General features: G+C 40.3%; 2 protein-coding genes across 2 annotated transcripts in view; both read left to right on the top strand.

Moving 5' to 3' along the window:
- The first annotated feature begins 840 nt into the window (after positions 1-840).
- EIF4E1B (eukaryotic translation initiation factor 4E family member 1B) lies at positions 841-9,967 on the top strand. Its single transcript, XM_075209138.1, has 7 exons — positions 841-866; positions 1,487-1,587; positions 3,575-3,670; positions 4,132-4,195; positions 6,545-6,658; positions 8,041-8,180; positions 9,732-9,967. Exons 1-7 carry the CDS (start codon positions 849-851, stop codon positions 9,844-9,846), a joined length of 648 nt encoding a protein of 215 aa, XP_075065239.1. The 5' UTR covers positions 841-848; the 3' UTR covers positions 9,847-9,967.
- Positions 9,968-15,109: 5,142 nt separating this feature from the next.
- TSPAN17 (tetraspanin 17) overlaps positions 15,110-21,878 on the top strand; it is a 46,608-nt gene continuing 39,839 nt past the window's right edge. Inside the window, exon 1 of the mRNA XM_075209137.1 lies at positions 15,110-15,440. Within this exon, the coding sequence (XP_075065238.1) occupies positions 15,354-15,440 (87 nt within the window). The 5' untranslated portion in view covers positions 15,110-15,353. The remainder of the gene's footprint in view (positions 15,441-21,878) is intronic.

The raw sequence follows: 21,878 nt of genomic DNA on the forward strand, positions 1-21,878 counted from the left end.
CAGATGGAGGAGGTAAATATGAAAGTCAATGCTGTGAACTTCTGCCAAAAATAAACAGTGTAACCTATATAGTAAAAACACACCAGACTGAAGTGCGTTATAAAACATATATACAGAGTTGGATTTGGTCAGCTGTCACATTTATCATTATTTTGGTTTTGTAACACCCAGGTGTTAAACACACTTTGAACACCTGTTCTCCTGCAATTACTTATTTTAGCCTTAATTAACAGCACATTTTCTTAATTCAAATAACTTGCCCATGCTGTTGATTGGTCAGGTGTTATTTAATTATCCTGAAATTGGGCAAAGGGAAAAACATTTTTTAATTAAGAATAAATACCTCCCTTGCCTCTGTAAAAATCACTAATTGACTCAAACAAAGTAAACATATCAACAGAGGGTGCTGTGGGATGGGTACATGTGTGCATATAATATATATGAGATGCAATTATATACACACAAAGGTACATTTGTGACACAATTGCAATAATATTATTATATGCAAAAATAATGATTATAGTGAAAACAATTTAATATGTTTAGGAGAAATGTGTTACAATTAAACACTGACATTAATATTTTTACTACTGCAATTGCTTGTGGTGGAATTAAATGATGTTTGAAAAAAAATACCCTTCTCATCAATTAATTTATTCAGCCCATGTAATTGCAATAGTAAATTAAGTGGGGAATTTTGGAACAGAGCAGTCTGTGCAGAGTAGGAAGAGTCATGTACCTTACAGTGAGGCCCAGAAAGTGTTCTGCTCCTTTAAGATGTAATTATGTTCCATATATAAATGTGGTGGGTGATACTGGTTGAATATCCTCTGGGATAGGGAAAAAAAATGGCTGCATCTGAAGGAGTAAGTGGAGCAATAGTTGGTCTTTGAGCATGTGATATAGTTAGAGAACTATAATAAACATATTGAGAAATATATTCTACTTGCTGATGGAATCATTTAGGACTCTGTGCTTCGTGATTATATGAGCGTCTGTTTTTCCCCAAAAATTGTTAATAGTTTTCTCACTACTTCCTAGTTTTAGTGACCTGACCATTTAATCTATTTCTAATGTGATGCATGTAGTGGGCTGCTCCTAGTGATCTGTAGTAGTAGTAATCTATATTTAGTACAATGTAGTTAATTCCTTTAGCCATCAGCACTATAGAAAAACAGATTACATCTTGCTCTGAAGGTTCATCAATGCAAACTAATTATTACATTTTAGGAGAAGCTACAAAATACCCTTTGACCTTGGTGAAAAGGGAGCTTCTGACTAAGGTTAGATGCCGTGTGTTAGCTTAATATTGTATTCTAGGATTGTTTTGTTGCGGGTGTGCCTCTCTTGGAATGGGACAGCACATTTTGGCAGGTCTGTGTTATTGTGTACGAGGACTTGTGAAAACAACCTTCAAAGGACTGAGCGCCATATGGTCGCGGCGTCATCTATATACAACTGGTAAATAGAATGTCTTCTTCTCTAGTTAACCCAGAAGGGTCTCCCGCGAAAAGACAACGAGAAAAGGAGAAAGAAAAAGGAAGTGGTTGCTCTGGAACACGTAGAGAAACATCCTCTACAGAGCAGGTATGTCAGACTGGGCTGAATGACTTGAGGAGCTGGCAGAGGTACGCCACCAGGGGGCGCCGTGTACTCTGGGAGAAATTACTTGTCTAGTAGTAGTAAAATCGGTCTTGTATCGGAAATGCGGGTAGTACTAAAATCACTAATGTACCGCAAAGAGCCAGAGCTGTTATTATGGCGCAGACTTTGTGGGCCTATTCATCGACTTAACTCAACTGCGACAGTAAATGTGCTTCGTTGCGGTTCTTATAGCCACCGACTCCTGTTGAGGTATAATATTAGCAGCCCCACATTGGCGCCAGCAGAATTGGCCGTGAGAAGGCCATAACCTGTGTAGATGGGGTTAGGTAGGTTCTATATAAATGCTTCAAAAACACTTCTAAGTGGTTAGTACATTTAGACATGTTAGATTCCCCTTTGTTTGAGAGGTGTGTTTAGGTGTAACGGGGGAATGATTAAGTGCAGATACCAAAAGGCGATGTTGCCTCCAGTCAACTTGGTATAAAGCAAGGGCGGGGATAGGCTCAACGGGCGGCCCTGACAAAGGTTAGTGATCAAATGACGCAGATGCAGGTACTTGTAAAGGTCTTTAGAGGGAAGGCCAAAGCAGTCCTGCAACTGCGCGCCAAATAAATGAGCTAGGGAGTGACTCCTGCTCTAAGGCACAAGTGAATTGCTGTGCAGTTTGTTGCGGCAAAAGTGCAACAGGACTGGTATTTCTATACCACTTGCACTATTGTTCCTGTGATCTAACAACTCCTGATAAAGCTCCTCTCCCTAATGCCTCTCTTGACCTATGTTCCAAGGTACAAAAGGAGCACTGTAGAACCTCTCTTGTAGGTTTAAAAGTCTTCATTAAAGTTCAGTGTAGTACCTGAGATTGAGTCTGATTAAGGTGCCATGAGGCCCTAAGCAAGATAATGGTTTGGTTTCCTTTTACCCCCTCTGACAAAAAACACACATAAAAATAGGTTGGACTAATTAGGGTCCCTCATTGTCTTCTAGGCAGAATCCTAAGTTAATGGATGATGCGGCTCTAATTTGAAGTATTTATCACTGGTCTTATTGGTGCAGTTTCATCCACTGTCATTTATATGGTGATAGAAGAGGTCTGCTGGAAATAAACTGAATTGTTTTCTGCCCTCCTTATTTTGCTAAGTGGGTACGCAAAGCCAGCTGGTGGTAGTATAACTTGCTACACCAATCAACATTATAGGAACCAAAAGTCCTTGCTTTACAAGTCTTTGGTTCTGTGCCTCACCAAACAAAATTGAGACAATGAGCACTGAATATAATCGTTTGCAGCTCTGCAACTGCTAATGTTTTGGATTATTTTTTTCTAACTATATATTTATAGTAAATGTCTGCTATGCATATATGAGGATAACACTGTATTTTTAACTTGAGAATCGTTATGGTGGAATCCTGTTCTCTCACCAGAGCTTTGTATGTGCACAATAAGAATGATTCAGTTTGCAACACAGATCAGCTTTTGTTCTCTTCCTTTAATATCCCTGACTGTGGTCACTCCTGCTCTATCTGTACTTCACTTCGCACTCCCTTCTGAGGAATTCATTCTGTGAACAGGGTGGGAGCCTCACTAAAAAATAAAACTTTGTTTAAAAAAAAGACAAAAATGCTTCTGTAAATGAATTTATACCCTTTACATTTTAAATGTTTCATATTTCAGTAAAACGAGACCTAGAATATAGTATATATTGTATCAATAGGTGCAAACTTTGATTTCCTGGTAGTAGTTCTGATTCCCTGCCTCCCTCTTCTACTTTCTGTACTTGTTAAGCCCCATTCCAAGTTTCTTTCTCCGCTGGGTCGGTCCAGAAGGTAGGAGAGGGACTTATTTTGCAGTTTGAAATTATGATTTAACGTGCACAAATTGGCTGCCCATATCAATTTGAGGTGTCGGCAGTGCTGATACAGCGTTTCATTAGTGCTTAAAATTCAGTGAATTGCTGACTAACTATTTTGGTAGGTGGGCACTCTGGTTCTTCAAAAATGTCAGAAGTCAACCATGGCAGTGTAACTTGCGTCTTGTTACAACATTCAACACGGTGGAAGACTTCTGGGCGTAAGTATACTCAACATTCTTTACCCTCCTCTAATCATTCATACGGTTCTAATTCATACGGTTTCAGTCCTTCCTGCTGCACTATTAAAATTGCAGTAAGAAAACGTGTAGACTTGAAACCTGCTGGTTAGTAGTTTTGTTGTGTAAGTCAAACCATACTTTGCTACTTTTATAATGATTTGTTAGCATATGCTTTATTACATGGACCTCTATGCTTCACTGATCTAATATACATTTTCTGTGACCTCCTTTGTACTAACAGTTGAGGGATAGGTTAATTCTGTGGCTGTTAAAGTTTAGTTATGCTATTGCTGTACACTACTTTACTAATAACACTTTTACAATTGGTTTCCATGTAAAGTACTCTACATTTTATATGCTATGCACTTATTTAGTTCTGTCTTAAGACTTGTATTAATGAAGCGATTGACACTGATAAGATTACATGATTTCTGTCTCAGACTATACACACACATTCAGCTTGCAAGCAAACTGTCCTCCGGCTGTGACTATTCCATCTTTAAGGTGAGACAGCTCATGCTCTCTACAGCAATGATTGTTAATCCGTATGGTTGCCTTACTGGTGAGTCTTGTCTTCATTTTCTGTAAGACCAACATGCCTCCCTTGTATACACAGGCTGAAAGGGAACATAAGCTTAATGGGGAAAGGCATAATAGATGGTGAGAGTATTGTAGATTAATAAGGCACCACAGTGCCGAACAGTAGGGAAAACAGGACATGCATAAAACAGGGACATACAAGGCATACAGAATAAATGCAGACATGAAATCAAAGGGTATGGAGGAAGCTACTCATTGGAGAGCTTACTTTCTAAGTGGAAGAGTATACAGCTGAAACTAAAGGAGTGTGTGGCTCTGAGTGGAGATTGGAACAATTGTGAGGGTGCATTAATGCGAGTAGTATTATTGGGTGGGGGGAGGGTAAGCTGTAAAAAAGAGATAGGATTTCAGAGAGTGTATAAAGATTTAAAAGCTGGGGGAAAGCCTGATTGGGCATGGTAGGGAATTTCATAAGTGAGTAGCAGCACGGGAGAAGTCTTGTAGGCGCGAGTGAGAGGTGGTCACCAGAAACGAGACAAGGCGCAGGTCAGAGGTAGATCTAAGATAGTGGGAGGGAGAGTATTTTACAATGAGATGTGAGATCTGTGAAGGGGCGGTGTTGATGGCTTTGTAGGTAAGGGTGTAACTTGAACTTTATTCCGGAGGGCACATGGAGCTAGTGTAGGGAATTGCAAAGTGGTGCAGCAGATATGTAGAGGGGAGAATCGGATGCTTTACGTGTGTCTTTATCATGCCACAATACATTTAAGAAGTGCAATAGGTAAAATGTGCAAAATCCCTTTGCTACTATATTTTTGCATTATACTACAAACTAATTGTGTATGTGAAAATATTACATTACTGCTTTTGTTTGCACATTCTTCCTACATCAGTTTAACAGGAGCCTCTCATCACTGCTTTGATGTTGAAGTTCAGATGCTCAATGTGGCTTCATATTGGCCTAGCCCAGGCAACCTGAAACACTCAAAGAGCCATTTGGACCCGTTTTCCGGTGGGGGAGGGGAAACTTGGGAGCCACAAAACCCTTATTATGCAGCCTCCTTTTATAGGTCCCTTTTTTTTTTTATTATGCAGTCCCCAAGAAAATATTTTTTATTTACTTGCCTTCACTCAGGTGGTGTCCTGGATATTCTCTTCTCTGCTCCTCCTCGGCGCACTCTGTCAACTGAATGATGCTGACGCAGCCTTAGGGTCACGTCGGTGTCATTCAGCCAGCAGGGAGCTGCGGCGGGGGAGGAGTGCTCTCTCCTCTGTCGGCTCCCATTAGTTTTTTTTTTTTTTTTTATATTGGTAATTAATTTAGCAAATGGGGGTGACAGAGAGGTGCTCTGTCACCCTTTGCCACTGACACCCGGACTCTGGAGCCACAGCAGATGGCTGAAAGAGCCGCGGGTGCAAACCCCCAGCCTAGCCTCTCCTACTTCAGACTTGTCTATAAATGGACATGTAGGAGGAGTTTGCAGGCTGAAATAATCTGATACTGTTAATATTCTAATGTTTTTGTCTTTGCATCATAAAATCACTACAGTCATAGATTTCTCAGTGTTGAGTATAGAATGGGGAATTTATGCAGGTTAAATTTAGTAAATCACTAAAAAAAAAAAATCACTGATTTGACACACTTCAAATTGCTTCAAAACCTTCTATGCATATACAGAGCTTTTGGCATTCATTTCAGTGGGGATGAACAGCATGTGCTTTACATTAAAACACCACTGAAATTAATCTGAAAATCTGCCAGAATAAAAACAATCGGCCAACCCCACTGGCAGGAGACCACAAGCATGCCAAACCATTGATCCCTCTTTCTCACCCTTCCTGGATCTTGCATAGTCCAATGGGGGAAGGTGCTTTCTCCAAACTGGAAACCTGACTGCGATTGCCTGTTGACAAAAAGAGACCTGTAGACTACCAGCTTTGATAATTGGGGTTTCTAAATGTAGTGCACATACTGGAAAGCATTGAAACAAATGTGGTTTCCAAAGCTCCAAGACATTTGAAAACAAGATTTAACCAACTAGGTTTTAAATAAATGGAAATGTGTATAATTTGCATGCATGTGAAAGAAAATGGCTGTTTAAACGGGTTAGTTTGGACAGTGATTTTAAATCACCCCCCCCCCCCCTGTAACAAGTGGCTCTTGATTGCTTCAGTGACATCTAAAACACATTTAATCTTTTGGAATTCTGAAATTGGAGATGTGCATAGAAAGTTTTTTTTTTTGTTTGTTTTTTTTCTCTCCAGAGAAAAAAAGCCTCTTAAGTCTAACTGATATTAAATGTTTGTGTTCAGGATGGAATTGAACCCATGTGGGAAGACAGTCGAAACAAAAGGGGTGGGCGGTGGCTGATCACTCTATCCAAGCAGCAGAGACACAGTGATTTGGACTGCCTTTGGCTTGAGACCGTAAGTGAACAGCTCAATGTCGAAAACAATAATAAGAGTCCTCCTCTGATCTCCTCCCTTGAGTCAATAATGTATTGATATGTTTGGCTGTCAGTATGCAGTCATGATCTGGGTGGGGCTGGTTTCATTTGTGTATCCTGTAGTGTTCTTGGATAGGAAATTATCAGCAGGCAGTGTGGAAAATAGTTTTGAATGAATGTAATGCTAACAGATGTCCTTCCTTTTGTGTTGTTGAGATGCTATTTAGATATGATAAAGGGATATGCTAATAAAGCATACTTGGGGAACAAATGTTTAGAGTTGTAAAATAAAAACCAGTAGTAAAATGTCTGACATGAAAATATTTCAGAATTGTGTGTTTTGTTTATTAGTAATTCGAGCAAAGGATAACTTGATTTGTTTGGTAACTTCTAAACTGCTTGTTCAATCGTGTTGGAGGTTGTCCGCTTGTGAGCAATTACTGATAATGAACAAAGCCCGCCCACATCCCTTTGTAGACTTTTTTTTTTTTTTTTGCGTGTCCTACCAATGTTTGTCTGCATTTTACCTACTGCATGTCTGACCTGGGAGGAGTGTCTGCCATAGATGGTTACGTTAACTAGATAAGATTAAAATGTACAATGTACTGTGGAAAATGACTGAAATGGGCCCATACCCACCACCGATCATGTGCTGCACACAGGACATGTCGCAAACAATTGTTACAATGCGTTCTGTAGTCACCGGTTACAAATGAATATATTGCACTTTGTCCATAAGCTGTCTGCCTCCATTGTATGTATGACAAGTGCACTGTTTTTCTATAAATACTCAGTAAAATATATTCTGTTTATTCTACACTATAAAGTGAAACCTACAGTACATATAATCGGGGTATATTACTATTTTATATTAACTGACTGAAGTCCAGTTTTAAACAATATAATAAAACAAGGACAATGGAACAAAACCCGTACTACCCAACAGCACAGCAAATACAACTAGAACTCAAACCTCAAGTGTGTTCAAGGAAAAGTATATTCTAAACGGCTGTCTGGGATTGTTATTGGTAGTTTATACATAAGGCAGATGGTCTTAGTTTGCTAACTGCAGAGATGATGCATCACTCCTGTAATTCACAAGTAAAGGTAACTCAAGTAATGTGTTTTCCCAGTGGAGACTTATCCGTTGTGGACCTGAAGTATCCAGTGGTAGCTGTTTTGTGAGTGCCAGGGGGTTATGTAAAGTCATGTTTTATGGCTAATTATGAAGTGACCTAATTGGTATGTAATCCATTCTCATACGCAGATTATCTCGCTAATAGTAGTATGTTTTCTAGTTTAATTTGTTAACGTTGTGTAGTACAGGTTGGAGAAACCCGTTCTCTATTTCTTCTCTTCCAGTTACTGTGTCTCATCGGTGAAGCTTTTGATGAATACAGTGAAGAAGTCTGTGGTGCAGTAATTAACATTCGGGCAAAAGGAGATAAGATTGCAATCTGGACCAAAGAAACTGAAAACAGAGAGGCTGTTACTTATATTGGGTAATTCTGTGCTTTCCACCACTCTCCTGTGTTTGCCTCAAAACAAATATAAAATAACGTGTTATATTGTCATATCTCATAATTAGTTTCTCAGCCCATTGTACAACCTCTTCTCCTCCCATGGATTAGTTTGTCATGTATAATATAAACAAATAGCATAGATATCTGTTTAATAATAGAAGAAATATTTAAATCCTCTTGTAATATGTTCTATAGTAACATAATACATCCACTAGAGTGCACCGCTGCTTGAGGTTCAGTCAATGACTAAAGGTATTGTTGGATCAAGGCCTCATGCCCTAGAGCTGAACATTAGAATGGTTCTGTACTGATGGCCCCTGTATTACCTCTTATATTTTGATGGATAACTCCAGCAAGGGGAAAGTTGTGTGATAAATGATATACACATTCTTTTTGGCAAGGTGGGACTACAGTTAACTGCATGATTAATACTAATATTTTGACATTTTAAAAATGACTGTATATATAATTCAGACTAAGGTACCAGATGGCTACTAATTGCATTAGTATTCCGCCTTAATTATAGTGGTGAGTATAACATTGATGTGTATGAAGGCCTCCTCACCAACTTGCTAAGGGGATGGGGCTCAAACATTTCTAATTATGCCCCTGGATCAGAATATAAAATACATTATTCAATGTTAACCTGAAATAACAGTGAGTGGTCTATTTATAACGCCAGCACAGTCGCCAACAATATGTATCTGCGATGGATAAAGTACCACTGCAATTTACCATGCCAGGGGACCTCTGGGAGCCCCGGTGAAGGCGTCGTCCCCCCCCCCCCCCCCCCCCCCCCCCCACACACACCTTTTTTCTACTAAGCGTGTTCCCTCCTCACTAATTAATAAATTGACTAATACCGCTGTCTCCATAGAGGTCTATGTGGACATCCGTAAACTCCGGTAATTAGGTTAAGGGTAGACAAATCCCTAATTTATCCAAACTTAATCCTTTTGTGTAATGTAAAATCCTCCCACCCTCTGACTTCACATGAAATGCTGTGAGCCTGTGTCTATGTAAATTGGCAACCATATTTTGCAACATATAGAGATTTTGAAAAGGAGTAGATTTGTAGAAGGACCTCTAGGAAAAATGTATTGTTGTTATGAAGAAAAAGAAAACTCTTTGGGATTGCTGCTTTAATAGGAATTAATATACTAATGGGCGTATCTATTAAACTCATTTTGAACACTATCCATTTCAATCTTTATGGCAAAGATAAGTATTGAAATATCGTGAGTATTTAAACTCCCTTTTTTTTTTCCACTGCCTCTTCTCCCACGATGACGTGTGATCATCCGCAGGCTTGAAAGTCCATGTGTGCAGACGCCGTCCGACTACCACGGACGTGTGCACAAACATATCTGAGGAGGTGATGCAGCATGTGAGAGGGAGGATCACATGATCTCTCTACACATGCACTGTTCTGCTTTGTTGTTCGAAGTAAAATGGAAAGCGGCAGATATGCCTCATGCAATGACTAAAACACTGCATTTTATTTACTACAGTTTGTTTTGTTTTTTACAGTAAAGTGTACAAGGAGAGACTGGGCCTGTCTTCTAAGGTCGTCATCGGTTATCAGGCTCATGCAGACACTGCTACAAAGAGCAACTCCCTGACCAAGAACAAATTTGTGGTTTGAAGACTCTAAGTCAATAGTCTACTAATTGCACTTTTTTTTTTTTGCCTTGGACATGTGGAGCGGGCGTTAAATGTAAACCACATATTCAATTAAATAAATATTATATTGCGTTTGTTACGCACTCAGTCATTGCTAGGTTGTTTTTTTTTTGTTTGCTGCAATCAGTTTTGTGTAATCTGAAGTTTGTTCAGTGAAGTAGTCTGGTGAGGTCATCAGACAGAAATTGACAACTGGATGGAGGCTGTATTGGATAAGTCCTAATAAAGAATATTTCTCAGTTCATAATCGGGTCTTCCTTTAACTGGTTATTCTACAGATGGTCGCTGCGGTGTTCAGGGATCATCAGTATTGTGCGCATGGTAAAGATGTTAAATGTAAAGTGTTGCTGTGGCATGACTGTGCAGGGACACCTAGAACTGCTCTCGTGTTCACTATTCTGTGAAATAACATCCATCCATTTTATTTTCTCCACAACTATGGGTATAATAAAGTAGGTTAACCAAACCTAGTAAAGCCTAAACAACTTGTGTATTAAGTGTAGCATTTTCTATGTGCTAGTTTGTGGTTAAGAGTAACTTTAATAAAATGTAAACCCTATGTATTGTTAGTTTGAACTGGGTTTGTAAGAAAATAAAGTCAAAATGTCCCTCCATAAAGGAGTGTTGGCTAACCTGTAACATGCTTTGCCAATATATAGCAGCTTATTGCTGGAAGGGTATGCTGGGACTTAGTTTCACAACACCTGGAGTGTCACAGGTTAGCCAACACTGCCATAAACACTACTAGACCAGATACCCTATATATTTTAACAGCATTTCTAGCTAAAGAGATATTCATCTTGTTCTTGATGACTATTAAACATTGTGTGGATGTTGGTGATAGGAGAATTTATCCAACCTCTTTTGAGGGATTGATAACACATTTTAAAGGCATTCCTGTATTGCTCATTTAAATGAAAAGACTGTACAATGCACTGTGATACCGAGAGCCCCCATGATATAAGCAAATGGACATTATATATATATATATATATATATATATATATATATATATATATATATATATATATATATATATATATATTTACACATATTATAATTACACACCTATCCTCACAAACATACACTTTGCATTATCTTTGATATTGCATGAAGAGTTTGTTAAAAGTACAGTCGAATTCTATTGATCCCTGCTTGCGTATATAATACATATTGGAAGGTAATGCTTTGAGGTGTGTTAACGAGCAATCTGTTTAAATGGAGGACAAGGGTACAAAGGTTTGTTGGCAAGTGTGCATGACCTCTGAATCAAATGAGTGGATTATTCATTGCTCAATGTATAAGGCTTTTGCATTGCTTCCACATTCAGTTCAAGTTAAGTCCATGCAGATGTAGGTGGATGTTTAAGGTTGTGATGGGTTTCTTCCAGTAAAGAAAGCCAGATAATATAATGTAATAGACTATTCAGATAAGCAGGGGTGTATAATCTGACTGGATCAAATACCTGGATCCCATTGGACAAGCTATCAAGTGTTTGTAGAAATGTGTAATTTAGTACTATATCTTGTCTGCTAATAAAATTGATGCATATGTTGCACTATTTCAAAACTATCCATGTTTAAAGTGGAAGAACATAGTTGTTCTAAGTTTGCATGCATAGTACTAAATACAGTTCCAATTCCAAGGAAGGGGTGAAAATGTAGTACAATTCTATAAACAATGTGCCCAGTACACCAGCCTAGTAGGAGAGGATTAATTTGTTGCAAAGGTCTCCTGCAAGTGATTCTATCTAACGTTGAATCATTTTAAATCAAATAATTGCTCTATAAAGGGCCTATAATTTGAAATTCTGTTTGCCTTTCAGGAGCGTGGCATATTAGACATTGCTAACACCATGGTGACTTATTCATAGATTTAGTAGAAGGGGGTTCCTTATTCCTTTTGTAATGCACAAGTATTCTATGACAAACTTTTGGCTGTAAGCCGGTGACATCCCACAGCTGTCTTGTGAGGTAAACCTCTGTGACAGGATGCTGCATGAGGGTGGGGCTTGGTCAGGGCCGGATACAGAGCTTATTTTGGATATATTTGTGATCAGTGTGATGTCTGAGGTAAACTTGAAGGTGACAAGCTTTAAGTATTGCATGAAGAAGTGTAAAGAATATGCATTTTGTCACTCTGGCATGGTGGTTGAATGGCCTAATCAGGGGTTGGCAAATATTAAATAAGGGTTTGCACCATTTGTGTATTATAGCAATATACCAGATTTACAAGCGTTACCAAAGCAATGTAGGTTGAATAGGTGCTCAACAGGCTTCTGCTGTAACGGTGCTATAGTTTACTGTTCTGATTATGCATCAACTGGCGTGAGGCTTTGTTTTTAGATGGAAGGTTGATGCAGCCTTAGTAATTCATTGCAACTATGTTAAACTTCCGTTTGTTCGTGGTTTTTTTTTTTTTATTTTATTTTTTTTCTTAGTGCACTCTGCTCATTTGATCTGAGCTAGTAGCCAAAGATAAATCAAGAGTTACATTATTATAATTATGTACAAACAAAATATATTGGAGGGGGGATGGGAAAAGACTCCCAAATGCAAATCCATTTTATAAATCGTGTTCAGTCTTTAAGGAAGGAGTGTGTTTGTGTGTAAAGCTTAATTTTCTCTACCTTACAATAACTTTTGAAGAGAGAACTGTGGTTTTATCTTGAATGTCTGAAGTCACTCTGAACAATATGGTATTTATGTGAAAGTCTGCCCCGCATCTCCCAAATAACACGATATCTGCAGTAGAAGGTAGGTAAGTGTAATTTAAATTGGATTCTGGAGGACACGAGCCAATGTAAGGACTTGCAAAGTTCAGCAGTGAGGGAGAAAGATCAGTCTTGCAGAAGTTGAGATGGGTGTATTCTAGCAAAGATTCTAGGGGTGGAGTCAACAGGATTGGGAAAGTCTGGATATGAGGCATAAAGCAGAGGGCAAAGTCAAGTATGACACCAATGCAGCGGGTTTGGGAGACTGAGGAAATTGTGTTATTTTTCAGCGAGTGAGATTTATGGGGAGGTGTGACTCTGGCAGGAGGGAAGATAAGGTCTGTATTGGACATGTTGAGCGTTATTGTGGTGTTGGGACATCCATGTGGAGACAGCAGATAGACAGTTGGTTACACAAGACAGTACAGAAGGGGGGGAGGTCAGGGGAAACAATAGAGATGGATGTTGTCAGTGTAGAGGTGGTACTGGAGGATGAATGAGTGAATTGGTTCTCCAAGAGAAGAGGTGTACAGTGAAAATATTAAAGGGTCAATAACGAAGCCTTTTGGGACCCCAACAGATAGTGGGAGTGGAGGGGAGCTCTTTAATAGGAAGGAAGTGAACCAGGAAAGAACTGTCTCAAAGGCCAATTAAAGGGTGTGAGGGAGAAAAGGGTGATCAACATCTTTAAAAGCGGTAGAGGTTCAAGAGAATGAGTATGGGAAAAATGACCCTACGCTTTGCAGTAATTAAATCGTTGATCACTTTGTAAGGACAGTTTCAGTATAATTGAGGTGGAAGCCTGCTTGCAGAGAGTAGAGAATGGCTCAAGTAGTTTGGAGGCAAAGGGGAGGTGAGAAATAGGGCAGTAGTTGGAGGGAGAGAGAGGCTGGATTGAGAGGTGTTTTCTTTAGAAATGGTGAGATGAGTGCATGTTTAAAGGAGTGTGAAATTGTGCCAGGGGATAGACAGGTTGAAGAGATGGGCATGCAGTGGGAGAGATGGAGCAGGGGTGTGAAGGGAATATGGTTGAGGGGACATGGTGTAGGGTGAGATGAGTGCAGAGACGGTCTTTGGGTGGGGTATGTAAGTGTGCTGCTGATTTCAGCGACAACACTTACCCCGACATATTGAGTGTGAAGCTGGGGACCCAGACATGCTGTGAATTTCGATTGTTGAAAAAAATGACTTTGAATCACCGCGGCTGTGGAAGAAGCCGGCGAGCTTCGTACTCTGTCGGGGTAAGTGTTGTCGTGGTAGTCATGTTCGGGGACATGACTACCACCGTTGTCTTTAGTTATTGGAGATAACTAATTGTGGGTGGATAGGGGAGTGTAGGTTGGAGTGTGTGGAATTTACATAAGGAAATATCTTGTTGAATGATCCAAATTTTGTCTTTGAAGAATGTGACAAAATTATGGACTGTGAGGGAGGAGGTGCAGATGGGCAGAGAAGTGAGTTTGCAAAGAGGTGATGTGGGTTAAAAGACTAGATAGATATTGAGATTTGAAATGTTTGTTTGGCATTTGACAGAGCAGTGCTGTAAGATGAAAGGATTTATTTATAATAGAGAAAAGCTGGATACGAACCATATTTCCTCCCGTGGCGCTCTGTAGTGCAGGAGTGGACCTGTTGGGTGTGCCATGGTTTTAATATCTTGTAATAAGTTAAATTTATACAATTTAATCAAAGAAAGAGACCCTATCTGTCCTAACATATCGGCAGGGTTTTTAAACAAGTGTCACAAGGTATAATGAACAACTGTGACAATAAAAAAGGAAGGAGCTGGGGCCCGCAGGTGAAGGCTCTGAGGGACGTCTGTTGCCCATTATCGCTTTAAGGTCTGGCCAGCACTTTCGCTGTGGTTGCCAGCAATCTTTCTTTATTTTGGAACTTCAGTCACTATTAAACTGAGAATGGAAAAGAAAACAGCAGAAATCGACAATTAAAACTGGAATGAGACAATGATAGTAGGGCCATCAAATGGCAGTACTGAGCGGTGATGTGAGAAAAGGGGAATTGCAAACAAGTTTGTATTGCCTTGAATGTCCTTAGTCTCCCTTTAGCATGACCATTAGTACTACATATTACATGTACAGTTCTCACTGAGGCCTGTATTAAGCTGGTTTTTCTTTACCCCCTCATTTTTTTTTTATTTTCAGTCCTCTGAAATGTTCCTCAACCAGCCCAGAGAATATAATGTGTTTGTTTGACGACTTTAAAAAAAAAATAAGTTAGGAAGTTTACATGCTTTCTGTTTCAGATTATGGAAGAATGGGTCACAATATTTAAAGCAATAAATGTACGATAATCTGGACGTGTTGACACGGGAAGCGGAGTATTCAGCAGTTTTATGGTTAAATTAGCATTCTCCCTACAAGAGTAAGAGCACAGAGACCCCCGTCTCACCATATAAATGTAGTACATTGCAATCTGAAGCTTGTTATACATTGTAAATTCCACAAGATGCCGCTATAGTCACCAATGACAATACCTCCCACTCATGGGAGGAGCTGGCTGAGCACTGCATCCAGCAGGATAAGGCAATACAGGCAGATATGGAGAGCCCGAGCTTGGGACCCCAGGAAGCTCTATAACAATAGCCTGCCCTGAGCTCCGTGTGCCTACGAAGCTTCCCAATGCCAGCGCTAAGCTCCCGGGCGGCATCACACCTTCCCTGCAACACCCCATCTGTGGTCTGTGCTCGCTGTGCGCGATCGGATTGATCCTCCCCTGCAGGTCTGTGGATCTAAGCCATGTCTGGCAAACACCAGCACTTCAAGGGACCCGAAGTCAGCTGCTGCGTGAAGTATTTCTTGTTCGGCTTCAACATAGTGTTTTGGGTGAGTTTCCTGGTGCTTGGTGACTTTGAAAGACAGGAGGGGGAGGTGTGGGAAGACTGAGGCTTTTGTTGGCTGCCTGAGGGAGTAATGTATTCTGAGTGAGTGAGCTGGCCTTTCTCCTTGGACTTTCTATTGTTTGTCAATGGCTGGAGTAATGATCTGTGAGGAGCTCTATTATCCCATTGTGTATACCCCTTTTTTATTTTGCATCCACCCTTGCATGGCCATAGAGGAGACCCCTAGTTTTGCAGACAGAATGTGCTGCAAGCCCAAGATGGGTTATAGCACCTTCAGCTAGATGTCTTGTGTCTACTATGCTGGACGAATTGTCTGCAAACTGGAATGTAAGACCTGGCCAAGATCTGGTTAACTTGTGCAGGATGTATATTTGTGTGGGCGGCAGTGTTTTTGTTTCCCAGCCGTAAATCGATACTAACAGCACAGTGTAGCTTTATATCCGTGTGTCAGTATAGGGAGTGCAGTGTTTCTGCACAGAAGACTATCTTATCTTTTGTAGGCAATATAAATATTTTATCTTAATACTTTGACTGCAGGAGGTTCCATTGTGTATGGTGGGAGGAGTGTGTGAACTGGGATAAGAGGTGGCTGTATTTGTGCTGTGTTATGGGAGCTGAGGAAGCAAGGATCAGGCTGAATTGTGTGATTCAGTACTGTACACATTGTGCATTGTTTGTACACTAATGTTTGATTGTATGCTGATAAATCCTCCCATCATACTTTGATAGGATTATTCTCTTACAATGGCTCACTGTAAAACACTGCTGCTTTTAATCTCTACTTGTGTATATATTATTGGGAGAGGGAAATACAGGTTACTATGGAGCCATACCTATGGCTACAAGATGCCACAGACCTTTTCATTTAGGTGACCGGTTTTGGGAACATTGGCCAGCAGTTGACTAGCAGATTGCACAACTATTCTATCAGCATGGAGACTTTGTTTTTTTGCTATATATCATATATATATTTATAAAAATGTGGCTTTTCTTTGGTCTTCCTAAAAGGCCATCTGTCATCTACACATGGTGGAGTCATCTTTGGGATGAGTCTATATTCTTGGGGATGTAACCTATGAATTTACTAGGGACCAATGACTTCACAAGTGAATTAATAGGCTGTATTCTAATGAGTATTGGTTCAACTACAAAATGGCTGCCTCTATTGTTTGTATTTGGCAGGTGTACTTTAATGCCAGCAAATATAGTAGTTTATTCACTAACATAACCCTTTTTATATGTATGTCTGGTTAGGCTTCGATAAAACCTAAAAGGATAAATATGTAAATGGCCCCTGGATGTTGAACTGGGCTGTTGTTTACAGCCCCTAGTTCTAGTTTGCTAGTTCCCACCATAATGAGCAGTTGCAGGAGAACCAAGTGCTCCGGCTTTACACATACAGGTGAAACCAGCTGCCACATCTGACTGAAACTTTGGAATACAAGTTTTTGAGTGCCATTTAATAATGGCTGTGGAAGCTCCGTATTTAGACTCTCATTAACACCTTAAGCACTTACATGTGTTTTAGCACTAAAAATCAATTTTACTAAATAAATTCTCTACCAATAATTACATTTGTGCGGTTCCCATCCACAGTACCCCTACCCTTCGCAGTATTTAGAAGGCTCCCAGAATTTGCATTTAGTTGCAATCTTTGCTGATACCCCTTGACGAATCTTGACTCTGTGCAAGCAGTTATCTGACCCATTCACGCTAAGGCAGGGTACACATTACATATATTTTCTCCCAATGCAATATCTCTAACTATTTTACCAACGACTGAAGAAAAAAAAAGTCCCAATCAGCATGCCCATTCATGTGTACACACTATACACGTTTTACAAGACTTACCATCAGATCTGTGCTCTTCATCTGTCGTAAACATCGGCTGAAAAGATCCTGACTCTGCACACTCCATAGAGGTCTATGGCATACTTGCCAACTCTCCCTGAATGCCAGGGAGACTCCCTGAAATAGGAGTGATCTCCCTCACTCCCTGAAGAGTCTGGCATTCTCCCTGATTCTGAGCCAGTACAAGACGTGGTTGGCTTCACCATCTGTGGTATGATGACACAGTTCAGAAATTGTGTCCTATGTCCATGTATTGATGCTTATGGAGGTGGCCATTTTCATGGAGACCAAGATTTAATCAAAGACTGACAGGTAAGACAAAATCACTTTAGTAATGGAGACAGAAATGTAAAAGACACTTCATTCTCTAGAAATACATTAGCTGCTTTTCTTTAACGCATAGTTGTCTACTCCACCGAAATATCCGGGAGACTCCCGCATTTCTGGGAGCCTGGGGCTCCTGGGAGAGCAGAGCAACCTCCCGGTTCTCGCCTCTGCAATAGATAAGTGGCGGGGAGGGGGGGCTTATTGACGCAAATATCTCGTCATCTTAGCCCTGCCCCCTGCTGTAATTGGCCAAAATTATGACAATCGTTCAGAGGACGGGGCCAAAATGATGTGATACATCAAGCCCCGCCCCCGCACGCCCACCTTCCCTAGGATCTCCCTGAAGCCAACGAGGAAAAGTTGGCAAGTATGGTCTATGGACACTGCCGGTCATGAGTGCATACACACTGCAGACTTGGAACGACATTGTTCCATCACCGAATAGACTATTAGCTGGGTTTAAAAATTAAATGAAACAATGTACTTTGGAGCATACACAATAATGCGGTATTGGGCTAAACTTTGTTTATCGTGTGATTGACCCAATAATAGTCTGAAAACCCTGTAGTGTGTACCCAGCCTAAGGTTCTCAATTAGAGCAACTGTTCAGATTTTCACTGCTATAGAGAGAGCCAAGCAGTGCCAAAGACGATCATAGAAGTGCCCCACTATGTAAGTGCTGGGACCCTGCTAAATACAATGAAGGCTGGTTGTTAGTGGTAAGGAATAATTATTTAGTAAAATAGTGGGTTTTTTTTTTTTTCAAGACTTTGTCCATCACTGGCCTAATATAAAAAATGGGCCACACAAAGGAAGGAGGGAGAGCGGGTATACCGGGTGACCTCCCTGCACTGTGCAGAGGAAGTCTCCTCATGCGGAAGTTGGCTGCCGCTGTTCTGATTGGGAACAGCGGACTGGGGTCCGCATGGGAAGGCTCAGTGGGCTGCCTATTGTCCACCCCTGCTTTAGACTGTGTGTGTGTGTGTGTGTGTTTGTGTGTTTGTGTGGTCTTTTGTTTTTTCTTTTGTATTTGATTAGGGCACTAAATGCTCATTAGTCTTTTAGTAAGTTTGGATTAAGGGCTGTGTGTTTTGGACTTTTCTACACTATTGTTAAGGCCTTTCTCACTTGAAAGTGGGAAACTTGTCATATGCTACTTTATGTACAAATATATCATAGTTCTGTAATTCTGGTCACTCCTGGCACAGCTGTTGCAGTTATTTTTATAGGTGTGATTAGTGTGTGTAAATATTCTATTGAACATCCTTTATCTCTCTCATTATTATGTGCCGTTTCTCGTGTTTCACAGCCACTCCCAAAGGTCCACATTTATTTTCCGCCTTTGGCTTCAACTCTGGAATCTGAAAGTTGAAACATTAAAATGTGTGCTAACTAGTACACACAAACTCTGCTGCCTCCTGTTATGGTATGTCTCTTCCATGTTTCCAAATTCTGAAACTATTTGCTTTGAATCGCCCATGTGCAAGACAATGGGTGATTCCAGGGCATCTAGGAGAAATGGCTTTCATGGAAGGAATTTCTCATGTAAAAAGTGGCTTGTAAAACCCCATTGCTTCTATAGAAAATGCATGGGTCATGTATAAAAATGCTGGACTGCTCTGGTAAACTAGAACTATATTTCTAGATAGTGAGGCTGCAATAAATGTTTTTGTTTTTTTTTTTGGTTTTAAAAAGAAGGGTGGTGGTTGAGCAGGAGCTTCAGTGACCAAGACATCTCATCTAGATAACCTCACACTTTAGACAGAGTTGGTCATGAAACGTTAACAGGCCACTCGTATGGGAAAACCGCATCAGTGGGCCGGTCGTGATATCCGTGCATTAATCTGAAGCGCAAGACAACCTGAGCAGGAGCAGCTACTTTTATTTACAAAAACAAAAGTTCAGAAGTCCACTACACAGAGCACAATATCGGCTAGTTGAAGTGCATAAGCCGCCTTCACCCCTGGCAATTCATGTTTGGTGCAGAGAGGCAATGAACTCTAGAGCAGTGGAGGAAGGGGATATGGTCCGATGAATTGTTTTTCACTATTTTGACAAACAAACGAGTGCATGTGTGGCACCAAACTAAAGAACTTTACAACCCTGAGTACCTGTTCTTCAATAATGTGGGAATATTCCTGGTATAGTTTGGGTGCAGTCATTCTCTTAGAAGGCAAGGTCACTACTAACCTATAATGGTACTGCATGATCACCCTCACCCTATGTCGTAGCATTTTCTTTTTTCGTGGAGAGAGGGGTGACTGCTTGGATGACAATACCCCCATTCATGTGGTTGCTCAATGGTTCCATGAGCATGACACTGATGTTATCCATATGTCATACCGCCCTCAGTCACGAGATCTGAACCCAGTAAAGCATATATGGGATGTACACCTGAAACAACGTTCTCCACCACCAGCAACCAAGTGCTGGGTGGCTTACCTTCTTGTGGAAGAGCGGTGCTACGCCACACCTCTGCAATGCCAGAGCTTGTCAAAGTGCATACAGGCTTTACTGGCATCTCTACTTCAAATGTATTATAATTACTACTCCATCACACTTGGGACCAGTGGTAGTTTTGGTTAAAATTACCAGGTTTTACTTAATATACATCTTGTAGGCATTATCAAAACCACCAATCTTCCAGTATAATGCCCATTGCAAAAATGCTATAGCTAAAGTGAAACTGAACGGTTCTTGAGAGATTGCTCCAGTTTACTTAGATTGCAGTGCACATTATCTGTGTTTATCATCATCATCACCATTTATTTATATAGCGCCACTGATTCCGCAGTGCTGTACAGAGAACTCATTCACACCAGCCCCTGCCCCATTGGAGCTTACAATCTAAATCCCCTAACATACACACACAGACCAGGAGAGACTAAGGGCAATTTAATAGCAGCCAATTAACCTACTAGTATGTTTTTGGAATGTGGTAGGAAACCGGAGCACCCGGAGGAAACCCACGCAAACACAGGGAGAACATACAAACTCCACACAGATAAGACCATGGTCGGGAATTGAACTAATGACCCCAGTGCTGTGAGGCAGAAGTGCTAAACACTAAGCCACCGCACTGCCCATAAAGTGTGTGGTTTGAAAATCCCTGCATTATACGGGTATCCAGGACTCTGCTGATATAACCATGGTCTCCCACAAAGCAAGTACAGCCTCTGATTACTTCATCCCCACGGTGGTGTTAGAATATGTCTTGTGCTGTAATGTAAGCATGGATGTCGGTGAAATCTAGGCTTAAATTTAACGCATGTCATTATCAAAAGCACAAAACAAAAAACAATGTTCGCTTCCCCAATGCATCTATTTCACCATGACATATACATACATATATGTGTGTATATATATATATATATATATATATATGGTATTCTTGTAAATATTGGTCACAAAATAAAATTAAGGATATGTGACATTGAAAACTATGGGTTGAAAACTGACATTATTACTGTTGGAATATCTGAGAAACTCATAACTGAGGTATGTTTTGTTCACAAGTTGTTTTTGTAATACTAACAAAATATGTGTCCCTTTTTCCTGATAATTTGGTTATTGGGTATCACTGTTTTACTGCGTGTTTTTTTTTTTTGTTTTTTTTTTTAAATCATTGGATGTTTTTATGCTGCCTCTTCTGTTTTTCTATTCAAATTCTGAATAAACAGAATTCTTTAAAGCTCCTACAAACAACATAAACATTTGCAAAAGTAAATATGGCAGATAATGTTGGAAGAATTGTGCAAACAAAAACACCTTTTATGAGTATTTGTAAATCATACTCACTTCTGGGAGACTCCTGAATTCTCGGTTGGTCTCCTTGGTAGAGCAGATCATTCTCCCATCTCCTGCAGACTTGCTAGTTAAGTGTTCCGGGTGGGATGAGAAACAAAATGTTATAAATCTTACCTGGAGGTAAATTTATCAAGCTCTGATTTTCTGGCTGGTTTGAAAAGTGGAGATGTTGCCTATAGCAACCAATCCAGATTATAGTAGTTTAGTACATTCTACAAAATGACAGCTAGAATCTGGTGGCTATAGGTAACATCTCCACTATTCAGTCCTGCTGGACCCTCGCAGCTTTATACATTAGCCCCCAGGTGTGGGACAAGTGCTATTTGGGGGGAGACAGTTCTTTTCCTCTCCTGAGAAGGTGTTTACATGTATGAGGTTGATTATTCAGAAGGCTTAGTTAGCACTTGTGTTTTTCTGCATACGGGCATGTTTCTGT

This window comes from Mixophyes fleayi, chromosome 4 (assembly GCF_038048845.1).
Source record: "Mixophyes fleayi isolate aMixFle1 chromosome 4, aMixFle1.hap1, whole genome shotgun sequence".
In the NCBI taxonomy this organism is placed as follows: domain Eukaryota; kingdom Metazoa; phylum Chordata; class Amphibia; order Anura; family Limnodynastidae; genus Mixophyes; species Mixophyes fleayi.